Source organism: Tyto alba, unplaced genomic scaffold, assembly GCF_018691265.1.
Source record: "Tyto alba isolate M040663 unplaced genomic scaffold, T.alba_DEE_v4.0 Super-Scaffold_23, whole genome shotgun sequence".
NCBI classification, from domain to species: Eukaryota; Metazoa; Chordata; class Aves; order Strigiformes; family Tytonidae; genus Tyto; species Tyto alba.
Genome location: NW_024881297.1, coordinates 26,001,397 through 26,017,084, shown reverse-complemented (window position 1 = coordinate 26,017,084; position 15,688 = coordinate 26,001,397). Strand labels below are relative to the sequence as shown.

General features: G+C 36.4%; 1 protein-coding gene across 3 annotated transcripts in view; it reads left to right on the top strand.

Annotated features, from left to right (window-relative positions):
- SGMS2 (sphingomyelin synthase 2) overlaps positions 1-13,705 on the top strand; it is a 38,177-nt gene extending 24,472 nt beyond the window's left edge. For all 3 annotated transcript variants that reach the window (XM_042796959.1, XM_042796958.1, XM_009965527.3), the window contains exons 2-6: positions 2,310-2,960; positions 3,717-3,834; positions 5,644-5,797; positions 8,542-8,708; positions 9,539-13,705. In XM_042796959.1, coding sequence (XP_042652893.1) covers positions 2,506-2,960; positions 3,717-3,834; positions 5,644-5,797; positions 8,542-8,708; positions 9,539-9,742 — 1,098 coding nt within the window. In that variant the 5' untranslated portion in view covers positions 2,310-2,505 and the 3' untranslated portion in view covers positions 9,743-13,705. The remainder of the gene's footprint in view (positions 1-2,309; positions 2,961-3,716; positions 3,835-5,643; positions 5,798-8,541; positions 8,709-9,538) is intronic.
- Positions 13,706-15,688: the final 1,983 nt, after the last annotated feature.

Sequence of the window (15,688 nt, the reverse complement as noted above, 5' to 3'; positions counted from 1 at the left end):
TCTCTTACGAGGACAAGCTGAGAGAGTTGGGGGGGTTCAGCCTGGAGAAGAGAAGGCTCTTGGGGGTGTAGAGCTGTTATTCGGGTGTTTTGTGTGTGTATGTGTGTGAGTTTTCATAGATTTGTTGATTATGGATTTAGAACTAAGGTCAAGCAGTAACTGGATTTCAGAAACACTGCTGAGAGCTTAATTTAGAAATGCTTCTTGACTATTTCAATATTATTTTATTCATCTCACATTTTTGGGGTCTGAACCTTTATCCCTTCTCTCTTTCAGGAGTAAGAGCATCAGCTAGGAAATCGGATTTACATGCTGACTGTGTTAAATGTCTTCTCTGTTTGGGGAAGGGACCAAAGCACAAACACCCAAATTTCCATGTTGTTTTGGTTTTTGATTGTCCTTGCTACCAAGAGATCAGTTACTGGACACACTTTTCCTAGACAGGTGGTTTTCTCCTAAGACAAGTTCCGTGATGCACGGTTCGGGAGACTGCCAGCTCTAGTTTCCATCATAATGACTTAACTGCCCATATAGCATGGCAAACTGGCAGCCTGTATTGGCATGCAGATATTTGAGGTGGTGGTAGGGTTGAACTTCTCTTAGAGGAACAATTTAAACAGCAGAATATTATAATTTGCTGGTAGATAGGGGAGGTTTTGTATATAATAATACTTTTGCCATAGGAGCTGAGCAGAGTAATAAAAATAGGTACATCACAACTATGCTAAGTGGTTTTGTTACCGAAAAGCGGTAATTAATTCACTCTCTAAGACTCAATTTTGGAGTTTTAGAAAGCAGCGCTGGACACACAGGGGATAGCTCCTCCTAATGTGTGTGTGTGAAGACAAAATCAACAAGCATTTATACTGCCTTAAACATATTCATTACTTTTTTATCATATTTTTATTGTAGTCATAACTTTTCCAGGAACTCATTAGCATATGTTACTGTCTCTTGCGCATGTCTGTTGGAGTCTTCAGGTGGTTGTCAGGGTCTTGGATGAAGGCTCATAGTCTTCTTCATTGTGTTTGCCAGTTGACTCTTACTTCTGCGCAAACTCAGTCCTGTGGTCTCGTATATCTTGTCCTTCAAGTCTGGCCTGGTCTGGTGGTTTTGCTAATTTGCAGCTTTCTTATTTTAATGTTTCTTTGCACCTGCTACTACAAGGCTGAACTGTCTCCAGTACAATTATTTGTGAGTTCTTTATCCTACAGTTATTCTAACTATTCCTTAAAAGACCAGTATTTGTTCTGCAGCACAATGGTTAAATCAGCTTAAATTGATCTTAATAATTCTATTCCCCAAATATCTAGTTTCTAATAATCTTAGTTGGCAGGTATCAGTTTCACAGAACTTTAAGGGTGGGGGCAGGGGAATGGCCTTTGTTTCGACTGGAGCAATGTCAGTTCTGTAGAGGTGAAATGCATTCTTTTCTCTTATAACAACATTTTCTACAAAAACATATGCACTTACCTATTTTTTTTATCTAATGAGATTTTACTGAATTGACAAATGCAGCCTTAAATAAATCATGTGTGATAATGAATCTTGCTATTTGTTCCTTCTTAAAAAAAAATCTATGTAGATAAATTTTTAAGTAAAGGACAAACACTGATCTATTTGTAGTCTCTTCTGCATATGGGTTACCATAACTAGAAACCTAATCCAGAGGTATATTTCTCTGAAGTTTCAGACATTATTTAGTGGGTGCTACAGTAGCTATGTAGACACATTTTTTACTTTTCCGGTTGAAATACTCCTTTAGATCCAAGAAGATTTAATGGAGTTATCCATCAAGTAGGTTTTCTAGATCATTTTATTTTTAATGCCTTAAAAAATCATCCTGTACTGCCCTTCTGTTTTCTGTCCTATCACCTGGACTGAGAAGATTGCCTAATCTATACGGAGAAACCATATTAATGCCTGTAGCAACTCTAGGGTCAGAAAGGAGATATTTTGTATGGAATGCCCCATAGCAATAAAATTCAATATTGCAACAAACATGGATTAGTGTTAATTCTGACAACTGTGCTGTCGTGATCATGAAAGTCTCTGTATCTTGTCCTTTTTTTTTTTTTTGGTACTAGTTCCTAAACTGATCAAAGATTTATCGAGTTACTCAGTAGGAACTGGCTTGAATTATTTCCTAGTAACCAGCTGTCTCTAGTTTGCTATTTGACTGTATGTGTGAGTAGACTTGGATGGAACTTAGAATAAGCATTTTTAAGTTACTTGTTCAGTGTTGCATTACTAGTTCTGAAGGTCCTCAGTATCTGTTTTTGTGGTTTTTTTTTTTTTTTTTTTTTCAGATGATACAGCTCTAGAGAAAGAAAGACTTGCCTTCACAACTTGCTTTACAGTATCTGAACAGTGAAAGCACAATGGACACTTAAAGTTTTACAGAAATCATCTAGGAACAAGAACGTTGGACTTCGAGGAATAAAAGACTTTAGAGAGCCCAAAAATTGGTTACTGATAAACCTGACTTCGCCATACAGCTTGGGAATGAATACTATTGAGACAGCAAAGCTTGAGGAGCATATGGAGGGTCAGAACAATGATACTTCTAACAGCTACTCACGACCTACTCTCTCAGTCAGTGAAGAGAATAAAAATGGCACTAGCAAACCAAAGGGCTTGTCTAATGGCTTGCGTAAAACAACAAAGAAATATCCTGACTACATCCAGATTGCTATGCCTGCTGAGTCTAGGAACAAATTTCCTCTGGAATGGTGGAAAACAGGCATTGCCTTTGTCTATGCTCTCTTCAACTTGATTCTAACAACTGTCATGATCACTGTGGTCCATGAGAGAGTACCTCCAAAGGAGCTAAGCCCTCCCTTGCCTGACAAATTTTTTGATTATATTGATCGTGTGAAATGGGCTTTTTCTGTATCAGAAATAAATGGAATGATACTAGTTGGATTATGGATATTCCAGTGGTTGTTTCTTAGATACAAGTAAGTGGCTATATTTTTTTTTTGTCTGCTGTATGTTTTCAGAGTGTTGGTTTCCCTCATTCATTTGAGTAGAAGAAATCTGATGGTTGAATCTGTAGCAGTATTGTAGAACAGGGCTGGCAGGAAAGTGACAAAGGGATGACTTCTTTAGAAAATGTTCCAGTGTCCGTGTTGGATACAGAAACACGGGTTTCTCCTCATTATTGAATATTGGTTTTTAAATCTGAATTTTTGACACCTATGTTGTACTAGTCAAATTTATTCTGGGATCAGGCTCTTCAAAGTATGTTTACTGGTGTGGCAATGTTTAATTGGGGAGACCATGATGACTTAAAATCTCATCCAAATTTGAGGAGAAATTCACTGTCCTTTCCACCTAGACTAGAAGCTCTTTGCTTTGTCTTCATCTGCTTAAACTAGACATATTTAAGTCAATATGTAGTTATATTATGGGACTAAAAAGAGAAGGTCACTGAGTCAAGAAGAGCTCTGTCTGACTGCACACCTAAGTTAGGCCATGTTAAACTGGTTACTGAGCATTGTGGTAGTTACATACTATTATGAGCTAGCAAGACTAAAACCTGAAGACTTTTTAGTATTTGATTTAGAGAAGTGTGTAGTGAAGAGCAGTAGGTGGAGCTGCTCTGTAATTACAGGGATTTAGAGATCTAATAAAGCTAGAGCTCCCTAACTGTTAGGTATATCCTGCATGTCAACTTTGCACTCAATCTTTTTTCCCCCTTCCCTTCCTTTCAGATCAATAGTGGGACGCAGGTTCTTTTTTATCATAGGAACTTTGTATCTGTACCGCTGCATTACTATGTACGTTACCACCTTACCCGTGCCTGGAATGCATTTTCAGTGTGCGCCGAAGGTAGGAATCTTTGCTCTCTAATTCTAGCCTTAGTCTCTGCCTGAGTCCTTATGGCTCATTAGAACAAATACAAGAAAATGTTCCAGGTGTTACTAAATAACACAAATTACTTTCAGTTGATGTCTTCAGAAGCATAGTGATAAATCAGAAGTTGTGCAATACAGAAAGACTCAAGTTGTTGCTGCAGTTATGACGCTTTAAAGGAGAGGACCTATGTTGAAATAGTGCCGCTACCAAATTGATGAACTTGCTTCTGAGGCTCAAGCTAATCACTCTAATACTGCAGCAATTACTTTTTTTCTTACGCAGTGAGATACCTAAGGTCAATATTGTAATTCATAAGTTGATATGCAAGCTTATGTTGCAGTATGCTTTTAAAAAAATACAATATTTTCATATGCTTTGTCCTGTTTCTCATGTTATTTTTGTCAAGATCTATCGCAGTGCCTGAAGTCAGCTGTCTGTCTCTGCTTCCAACCTGCAAAATGTATATAAATGTGACTAAAACAAATTCATCTATTTGAATGAGCTCATACATATAGAAACATGTGCATGCTAATATTTCTACAAGAATATTTCACAAATTTGTGTTGCTCCAGTTAAATGGTGACACAAAAGAATTCTGTTAATGCCATTTCATGTTGCTAATAAGCTGTAGACATAGAATTGTTTTGGAACAAACTGTATTGTGTTGGCCACACTTGAAAGAGTAAGAGGCAGTTTGGTTGTGCACTGAGAAGATAAGTGTTTTGAAACCTAAGAATATTGCCAGTTTGCTTAGCTGGTAAGTTTGTCACTCATTAGATATGAGTTAATCAGTTGTGAGGTACAGCATCATGTCTGCTCAGTTTTATTTTTTCACATTGGGAGAACTTTGGAATATAGTGGATGAACTACTGTTGTTATGAATCCATCTCTATTTGAAAAAGCTTTATTTACATACCACTATTGTAAAGACTCCACTGTTTGTTCTGCTAGTTTGGGGACTGACTTTGTGTAGTAGACTGTATCAAAGTGGGAAGAGGTGAGCAAAGGAAAACTTAAATGTCTCAAAGTGCCTTTTGCTAAAAATGGGATGAATTACTTGAACTCTGAAAAACTTGACAGCTCCTCTGGATTTCCTTTTTTGTCCCATAAAAATATTTTTCTGATTACAGAAAACTCAATATTCCTTTATCTTGTTGGTTTTTCTCCCAGAGTTAATCTTTAAACAGCTAGGTGAAACAGGATGTTTACCTAGTATCTATGAGAAATCAAAAGTTGATCCTAATGCATACTTTAAAAAAAAAAAAAAAAATCCTCCAAATCTGAGTAGTGACTGAGTTTGTAACCAAATCTAAAATTCAGCAAGTTGAGGTTTTTGTCCTGTAGAAACTTTGGTCTGCTTTCAGTAGAACGTCAGGAGCAGTACGCAAGGTGCTATACTGGAACCAGTTTTGAATGGGTTTATCCATTCTGCCAATGGCTGTTGTGAGATACCTGACCTGACACATTTTTAATGTGTACCTTTTCAGTATATTATGTTTCTCATTCTCATACAATGCACATTTTAAAATAGCCTGGGAAAGCATAGACGTAATGCTAGTGTTACCAAGCTGATCTTTAGCACCTGTCAAGTTTGATATGCATGGTTATTTGTTCGAGAATATGTGAAGGAAAGCTGAAGACAATGAAGATAATTTGTGTCCTTTTCCCCCTGTCTCCTGGACTCCATGTATGTTTGGGCAAGAAGTTTACTCAAGTCACTTACTGTGTGTCTTTAAACTTTTTTTTTTTTACTTTTTTTTTTTTCCCCCCCTGGTGTCCTAGTTGAATGGAGATTCTCAGGCGAAGGTTCAGAGGATTCTGCGGCTGATTTCTGGTGGTGGTCTCTCCATAACTGGATCACACATCCTGTGCGGAGACTTCCTGTTCAGTGGTCACACTGTGGTATTAACGCTGATCTACCTGTTCATCAAAGAGTGTAAGTGATGGTATTTCAATGCACTCTTCTTGTTCAAATCCATCGTATTGGGCAAACATATGATAAAAGTGCATGTAAAACTCTTGCCTCCAAGAGTTACTAGTCAGCTGTACGCAGACTTGTATGTGTATGGGTTTGAAGTATGAATCATCACTTCGAGCGAAAATGGGATGTGGGGTAATAAAAGTGGTGTGGACTTTAATTAAGGGCTTAATGTGACTAGCCATGTCACTTCAGTCTTTATATAAGCATTTAGGGGTTGAAGCAAGCTAGCTTTTCATTATTCACTGACAGGTGGTTAAAACTTTGGGTAAAACATGCTGTAGTTAATTATGCAAACTAGGTCTGTGCAAGTTCGCTGATACACCTTAGATTTTAAGGAATTTTTGTGGCTTGAGCACAGCACTATTGCACACATACATCCAGAAGCAAAGCTATTTTTTTTAAGTGTGCTGTAAGTTTAGTAACTGCAAACAATGAAAAGTTGATGCATGCTCCTTGGATCGCTTCTGCTGGAGTCTCCTACTTAGGCCTCTTAGAGCTGATAAGAATGTGACAAACACAGGGAAGATACGGTTGGGGTTATGCTTTTCCCCCTTTGCTTTACGTTGGTATGGGGGGGTGAAAAATCTCTGTGCTGCACACACAGGATTGATGGAAGCTTTAGAGAATTGAGCACCAACTTCTGATATATAGTAAGCAGCACTTCTACCCTGGGAACTTGGATGCTCGTGAAGGTGTAGTGGGGAGTTCCTTCTCCAGTTCACATGTTTGGCATTGGAATCTTCTCACCCACTGTTGTGTCTCAAACTCTGCAAATGCTAGCTTGGCTCATGGGAATGTGTAATTCACACTGAAACAAAAATAACACTAGCCAGAGTCAGTTGAATGCCTTCCTTTTTATTAAAATGGTGAAGGAAGGAAGCATTGCAGTGCTAAGTTCTGCCTTAAACAAAAACCACAATATAAACTGCCTGTTTAATATGACAAAATTCAAATCTGCAGATGCGAGACATTCTTCAAACGGTGATTTAAGATGCTGATTATAGTCTGCTCATTCTTAGGCCTATGTCTTCCTTGTAAAGTGAGCATTACTGGGGGAAATGGCATGTATAACTTGTCAAAATTATCAGAACAGTATTAGGAAAATAGCCTAATAATAGATTTGTAGTTTGCCTTGTTTTGTATATGTTATTCCATCTTAATGTTGGTAACATACTCTTTAATATCTTTAGTACCAGGAAAGATGCAGATAACCCAATATTTTGAGGGCCAGTATAATTCATGTACTTTTATCATAAGGAGTTGGAGGAATTGTATCGTAGAAATTCTTGTAATAAGCCCTTTGACTGTTGAATAATTATTAGGTGTGTATTTCAGTGGAGTTGTGCTTTATAAATGAGAAATGTATAGCTTTCCTTTTTCTGCCTCCCATTTAATTAGAAATGTTATCTGAACAAGGGCTAAGCCCTATAATTGCTCTGAATTAGAGATTGCTTATGGTGTTCTTTTCTGATCTTTTAATGACACGTCTTCAGTACAAGATGCATTCTAAGGTTTATTATTTCTGCCTTTGGATTTTTTGCTCTGCTTTTCTCTTCCTTTCATCGTTTGCTGCTTCTTCACTTATTCTCCCACACTCCACCTTTTTTTCCCAGAGTAGTTATTTACATTTTTAGCCTTGGTATGCCTGTCTTGCTTGGGGCCGTTTTCATCAACTTCTTGAGATGATTTGGCTCCTGATTTTTTTTTTTTTCTTTAAATCAGTAGATACAGATTTGTCTGCAATGTTTTGGGGAGAGTTAATTTACTGGTTTGGCACTTAGACTAAAATTTAAGTCCTCCTACAGTAAATGTTTTTCACAGGCCTCAAACCACTGCTGGATAGGCTGGTTGAGATCAGTAACTTTTCTGCCGGTGTCGCATAAAAGAAAAGGCTGACTCTTGCTCCACAAGGCAAGGGGTGCCAAAACCTCCCCCTGTGAGTGGAATGACGCCCATTAGTCTGTGAGGAGTTATGAATGGTCATTGTGACACCCCAGGCATTTTTCAGTGGGGAAAGCAGGGCAGGGGAACTTTTCCACTGAAGTGGCTTAAATGCGTTTTGAAGAATAGCTTCACTCCCATCTGTTAATCTTTAGTTAAAGGGTATAAATTCACATACTGTACTTTCTCATCCTGCATATTGTTTCACAGAACAGAGGTTTCATGCAAAGTAGTTAAAACCTAGGAATTAAGAGTGTATTTTCCTGTTTAATCTGTGATCTCTGTTCAGGTTATATCAACCCTAGACAGTTTACTTGAGTGTACATTTACTTGAGCATAGACTGTAAAAAGAGCAGAGATTCAGTACACACAAGTAAAATAATCAGTGTTCGTCTTGCGTCAATTCTGTCTCTTCCCCTGCTTCCTATACCCTAGAAGTTGTTTAACTGGAAAATTTACTTAATTTGACTAGAAAATGCGTGACTGGTGCTGTCTAACGTCAAGCTCATCTTGGGTTCATTTTATAAAATAAAAACACCTCAGTAATTTTGCTTAAGTCTGTTTTTGTTTTCCCTGTCAAAACAGGGTTCTCATACCAGTGTGGTATAAATGAGCTTTGATTTAAAATTCAGTAGTCTTAATTAAATCATCTATTTTATCTTTACTCCTTCCCTTTGCGGATTGCTATAATAATGTATATGGCTTTTTTGTGTGTTTTTTTTTTTTTTTTTTCTTCCCATTACCTCCCTATTTCACAGATTCACCACGTCATTTCTGGTGGTATCACTTAATCTGCTGGTTAATGAGTGCTGCTGGCATAATTTGTATTCTTGTTGCTCATGAACACTATACCGTAGACGTCATCATTGCTTACTATATCACCACACGGCTCTTCTGGTGGTACCACTCAATGGCTAATGAGAAGGTGAGTGGCAGTTACCTTTAGAATCAATGTCTACCTGCATTTGTTAATATTGCTCAAAGGTCAAAATTAGTTCTTAATTTTGAAATAAATAGAGGCTCCATATTTAAGTTTAAACAAATTGGGCAAGGGGGTTTCATTTTACTGTGGTTTAAGTAACTATTTAATAGATTAAGAGGTTCTTTTGTGATCTGTACTTGTGAAGTTTTTTCAAAATCTGTTTTTTATAAAGTTATTTCTGAAATTCTGTTATTTTGGCTTAAAAACTTTAACTTCAGGGTTTTATTGCTGTAGTTGATGTATAGAATAGTCCTTGTTTGCCTTAGCTTATGAATAAACAGTAGTTCAGTAATAGAATTTGACCAACCTGAATTACCTTGACCATCCTAAAATTCTAGTGACAGTTCTTACATGAATATCACTAGAAGTATCATAGTTCAGGTGTCCGCTGCAGGTGTTTCAAGAATACCTTGAAGTAGGAGCATAGCTCTCAAGCCATTTTTAATCTACTTTTCAACTATTGCACATCAATGGAAACATGACATGCCTGAAAAGACTCGCATTCAAAAAGGCTTGAGTGTTTAATCTCCCTGAATTTTGTACATCAACAAAGCGTCCCTCTGTTCAAGATGCTCAGTTTGTAGTATACGTTTGGACTATGATGTATACACTATCTCAATACTGGCTTTCTAGGCTAAATGCACCTCGTCTTTGCAGAAATGCATGCAAATATATTGTATTTTTATAGTTGTGTTGACTCAACATAATTGATTATATTGCTTTAAATTAATTGTTTGTTTTCTTTTCCTCTTTACCTGCTTGTGCCAAAACAGACTTTAAAGGTCTCTTCACAGACAAATTTTCTCTCTCGTGCGTGGTGGTATCCAATATTTTATTTCTTTGAGAAGAATGTGCAAGGTTCTGTTCCTTGCAGTTTTTCCTGGCCAATATCTTGGCCTCCCAGCTGCTTCAAATCTTCGTGCAAAAAGTATTCACGGGTTCAGAAGACAGGAGAGGACAATGAAAAATCTACTTGAAGAAAACAAGGAAAGCATCTGCTCTTTTTTTTTTTTACCAAAACATTAATGCTGTAACCAAAGTTCTTGAGGACTACACTGAAACTGAAGAAGTGGACCAAGCTTCTGTGCAATTGATTGGAAAGACAATTGTAGACAAACATTGCCATTTCATATGTTTTCCTATCATCAGGCTGTACAGACCTATTCTACTCTTCAGTGCTAAGAATGCACCACTGATGGCATTTTTTTTCTTAAAGAAAAAATGGAGCAGGACTTTGCTTTACTAATGAGATAGAGGTGCCAAAGACCGCATTAACACTTTTGTTACTATCACTCATCCACAGAAGCACCCGAAAATCTCATCTTCAGAGTTCTGGAGTGTGTAAGGGCAAAACCATGTTAAAATGTAAAGGCACTATATCAACGTATTGAGGTATATATAAAAAAAAAAAATCACAATTATGGGAAGTGGTTTGTTGCATTATTCTTGATAATGAAGGTAAGGCCTTTGTGGGACTGGTACAGCTGGAAGGGACTCTTTAATTTTTTTACACTCTGTGGGTATGAATATCTTATGACCCTAAAATACTACTTACCACCATTACCTCCCATATATTCTACTATATAACAGTTTTTACATTTTTATTAGTAATTTTATATTTGAACTGTTGTGCTACCTGATGACTTTGCAAATTAGGAATAGCTGCTAACATAAGAGCTCAAGGAGCCTAAAATTTTGTTTTTAAAAAGGACACAGTTTCAAAGTCTAAATCTTTAATTGCAGTTTGGCCTTGTGTATATAGCTATACAGTGCCTAATGGTGTATGTACATGCATATACACACAAAAGCACACACTACTGTGTAGCTAAACGCATATTAAGCAAAACTACTTACTGGAAGGAGTGATTGTACAGTTCTTGATTCAGGCAAAAGTCCTATAGATCTCACCTGCTTGAGGAATGCAAGGCTGGGTCCAAAATGGGGCTGTATTTCAACTAAACTTTTTAATTTTAGTATCTATCTCTTGCTGAAACTATGTAGCAAGTTTGCTTGGGAGCCATAGTTCTGCATTTAATTTTTTTTTACGTGTTAGCACGTGTTTCTGTGACTTTAAAAAAACAAAATACTGCCAAGATGAATGCCTACAACAGTAGCACTGCTTCAATTACTACCTAAAACCATTTCATATTGAATGATGCCGTGGTAGAACTCACATGCAGATTCCTTTTCCCAGGGTTTCATTCGAACTAAAAGGGGTATTTAAGCAAGTTGGTTGAGAACCTAGGGAATTACCATGGCATAAGCATGTAACAAAACCACAAATTAACAGCTACCTGGTTCTTGCGGGTTTTTATTGTTTTGTATTGTTGGGAAAACAAAGTAGAAGATTAGTATACCATGTTTAACCGTTTATGTTCTGTGTTAATTTCTGCAGTTAACTCAATTTTATTTTCAAATCTACAGTAAAACATGATAGCAAAGATAAAACCGCATTAAGAGTTGATGTGATGCTAATATAAAGGAAATGCTGCTTATTTTAAGAATGTCTTGAACTGAGTGACAAGCATGAACACAGTTTAAATAATGACAACTTGTTTTTAAAAAGTCCAGTTAAAATTATATAATGCAATACAGAGTATTCAAATATGATTGTTTTTCTTGTTAAGGGGATCAATTGCTACAAGTTGTACATGAGAATATTACTGATGTGCATTTCAAATATTTTTGTGCATTATCAAAGTTATACAATAAACAGTGTTCCTTACAATACATACTTGGTAAAATTTAGCTAAGAAACAAATTCTGTGAAAGTTTGGTTTTATTTAAAGTTAGCTTCTTAGAATCTTATAACATGCCCCTGGAAGTTGTGTATGTATCAGCATACCTGTGTTTTCACTTGCTTGTTCCTGGCAGACCTTGAGCAGCTACAAAGCTAGTATCAAAACATTCATGAAAGTCCTTTTTCTGTATCACATAAATGAATTGGTTCGATGTCAGTCTACCAATCTCCCAAGATAGTTGTTATATCAATACTACTTCATAGGGCATAATTGTTTTTTTAAGCTGAATTCTAAGCTTTGTGATATCTTAAAATGATAATAGTATCTTAGGTCATGTTAAGCCACTTGTAGTAATACTATCTTTTAGAAATAGTGAATGAACTTCATCAGCAGTAACCATGACTTGAAAATAATATGATGAAAAGCGTTCCAGTAAGGATCTTAAATAGTGGTTTTCATCTGGTGGCTGAATAATAAGTTCTTTGATAGTCTAGATAAGCAGACAACTAGCTAACCACCACCATGTCTCTGGGATTTCTATAATATATCTGCAATGCAGAATTTCTTCATGCAGAATGAGGTATTTGGGTTCTTTACAGTTATTCCTATTTCTGGAAGGAAAAAACGTGAAAGTGATAGAACCAAGTAAAGATTATGCTTTTGAGCAAGGTAAGCTTTCATTCTACTGCTGAATTTGGTAGCAACTTCAATTGCAATACAAAAGGAAAATTAAAATGTCAGCCCTAGTTCAAAAAAACTTGATTCTTGTTCTGGCTTGGCCCTCCCTTAAGTGCTTAAATTTTCTCCACTGTATCAAAGCTGTCAAAAGAGGGTATGTGTTTATTTAGCAGAGAACCCCACTTCTCTACTCTCTCAATAGCTTTAAATTGCTCTTGCTAACTTGGGGGGCATAGATGTGTTTGAAGACTCTTTAGGCCTATATGTAAGGTGACGAAATGGGGTAAGTAATGGTATATGCTAGTGCTTACTGCTATAGTAGTTTATCCAATACAAACCACAGCTGATATGTAAAAATTATTAATTTTAAAAACTTAGCGATCACTGTGTATAAATTCAATGAATCTGAAAACGTGGTTTCATCCTAAGAGGGAAAAACATTGCAGTGGGTAAAAAGAACAGGAGAAGCTTTGATTTCACGTAACGTACTGATCACTTGATCGTACGCTTCTTTGGGTTGTAGATGCCCGATTGTTTTGCAGTACGCTACTGTAATTATTTTTTCCTAGAGTTACAGTAATAATCCTTCTTACAGATGTCACATGAACTGCACCTGAATGGTGACTATAAATAAAATGTTCCTCTCTACTGAAAAGCATTTACATGTTGAACTTCCCAGACACTTTAAAAAAAAAAAAAGGTACTACGCTTGTAGACCTGGCATATCAGTATGACTTAGATGCTGTTGGGTGCTTTGCATTTATGAAACAAGCTTTCTTAAATGCCTAACCTAAATTTTAACCTGGAATTAAAAGGTTAACTTGAGCATTTAAATAAATGTGCTCCTGTGTGGTCATGCTGCAGATGCTTAATTCCAATGCCAGAAATTATTAACATATACTTGAAACCACTGTAAACTGACATTTTTATGGTATGTGTTTAGCACTCCCATGTGGACATAAATGGTACTAAATGTTAATAATTCTTCATTGCTGTTTTCTTGGAAAGTTAGCTTCAGGTGCGGTACTAGCAAACAGCTGTGCTAAACGCTATGAACTCCAGTACTGGATTTGCTTCCCTCCTTAAAGAGGAGGTGGGAGAGAAGGAAGGAGGGGAAAAAAAAAAAAAAACATCGAGACTGTATTTCTATGTTAAGATACACTATCTTCATGTAATAGAGAAGTAAAGCTCTGTAACAGAACTGGGAAGTATTTTAAGAGATGGAAGAGAATTCTCTTAGATTATTGCAAATCCACTTATCTGCATCTTAAATCAGAATCTTCAAACTCCAGCCTTCTACCCTTATTAGTATCTGGCTAGACAATTTATCCTCAGTTGTTTGGTACTAAAGCAAATTCTCTTTCTCATTTCAGTAGATATAAAGTATGGTTTACAGTACTAGAGCCCAGATCCATTAACTTCAGTGCAAGGTGAAGCCTTTCCATTTACTTTAAATGAACTTTCCCACAGCTTTTTTTTTTTTTAATTACTTAAAAAAAAAAAAAAACAAAAAAACAAACAACAAAACAAACCAAAACAACCAACCAACGAACCAAAAAAAAAAAAAAAAAAAAACCAAACAAAAACCACAAACAACAACAACAACAAGAAAAAAAAAAAACAGCCCTATCTTGAAGATTCATGGAGTAATTTTGAAAATGTGTCCAATATATCAGATGTACTGGAACAGTTTTTCCTTACCGGCAGACTTAACAGCTCTAAAGCTCCATTATCACATTGATATTTTTACGATACATGTGTTTTGGACTTATCTAGAAGTCTTCTCTAGGCACACATAATTAGAGTGATACTGTAAGATTGAACACTTTTGAATTTAAGTAAAAATCAATGTCTTAAATTCAGTTACTAAAAAAAAGGGTCTTAAAATAAATACTTCTGTTAAACACCATTCACATGAGTGTTGCTGCTTAAGTGCACATGAGATAAATAACCTAGCATGCCAGTGAAGTAACTCAGCTTATAAGTTAGCCTTCGTACACTATTTTATGATGCTTCCCAGTGTCCAAAAAAAAAAATTGTACCGAGAAACAGAGAATGAAGACAAAGGCTCTTGTTTTAGTAGTTAGAAGAAAAAGGAAGGACGATAAAAACATTAAAGTAGATGGCGTTCATATATTGCATTTTACACAGAATTGAGCTAAAACTACACCTTACTTCTAAGTAATGTAGAATTAAATTGTTTGTGTAATAGTTCTGCAAAAAAACCCTACAAGGAAATAGGCAGTATTAAGCACTTCCTTCTGCAGTACAGAGGTGTGTCTGTGCTGTGGATTGTGCTGGTTCCCATGTGTAACTTACAACATAAAAACAAAACCCAATTCAGAGATGCTTGGAGATATAAAAATACTTAAATATAATAAGTAAATTTTCATAAGCTGCTCCTCCAAGCTGTCACTAACAGTTTCTAAAACAAGAACAAAGTGTTGCAATACTTAAAACATGCTGAAGCTTTTTCTAGTTGGCTCAAGTTTCCATGGATTTAACCATTTGATTAAACCTTATTAACCTAGAAAGTAGCACATAAGTAGTTCAGGCTAGGTACCGGTAACTTGAATATTGTAGGAGAAAATTCTGAACTCATCTTCTATTTCAGTAGATAATCTCTCTTAACAAAACACTTAGAATGCCTGAGTGATGTTTTAAGGTGCAGTAACGATATTGTACAGTCTCTAGCGTGTATCTAAAATACTGGGTTTGACAATTCCTTCTCTCCTGGTGAAAGCTAGTGTTTAAAAACTCAGGAAGATTTTACTTGCTTTCAATGAAAATGTTTTCATTCCTAAGGAGTTTAGCAAATACTATGGGAATTTTGTTTTCTGTGGCTGTTTGCTGTGGGCTAACCTTTAACTTAAAGATGCAACCCGGGTGGGAGGAGAGGGCAAACCAGCTCTTGCTGGAAGTAGTTTGTGAGTTTTTGAAATCAAATTATATTGGCTGCATGCTGCAGGCAGTCTTATCTGTACCATAGTGGAAAAAAAAGATGTTATATTTTTATTTAGTGTTCACTCTTCAAATGATTCTGTATAGGTTGGTCCTTCTCCTTGATGTGGAGTGAGTGGTTTTGTCCTTTTTACTTTATGGTTAGTCATAACTGGTTTTAGTTTTGGTAAATGTCAATGGAAAAAAACGTAGGACCATTGTATACAGTGCCTAAGGTGGTTTTGAAGTCTCTTTGCGTGGGTTTCTTCTAGCAGGAATATTCTTTCAAGCCATGCTGATGTAATATTGATTTCAGCTCTTGTATTTGCCCTCTGCATCATAAAGTCTTTTGGAGGTCAGCATTTGTGAAACTGCTAAGATTTACTCCTTTGTGCCTATGGAGATGAATTTTCACAAAATAACTGTGCAGAAATATGTTTGAAGGTGACTTTTGCTTTTTTTCAATTAAAAGTGGTTGGAAACTAGTCTGAAGTGAAGGCATGTTGAGCAGTCGGGGCCCCGGACGCCATGAGCGCGGGGGGGTCTCAGCAGCTTATGCAGTAC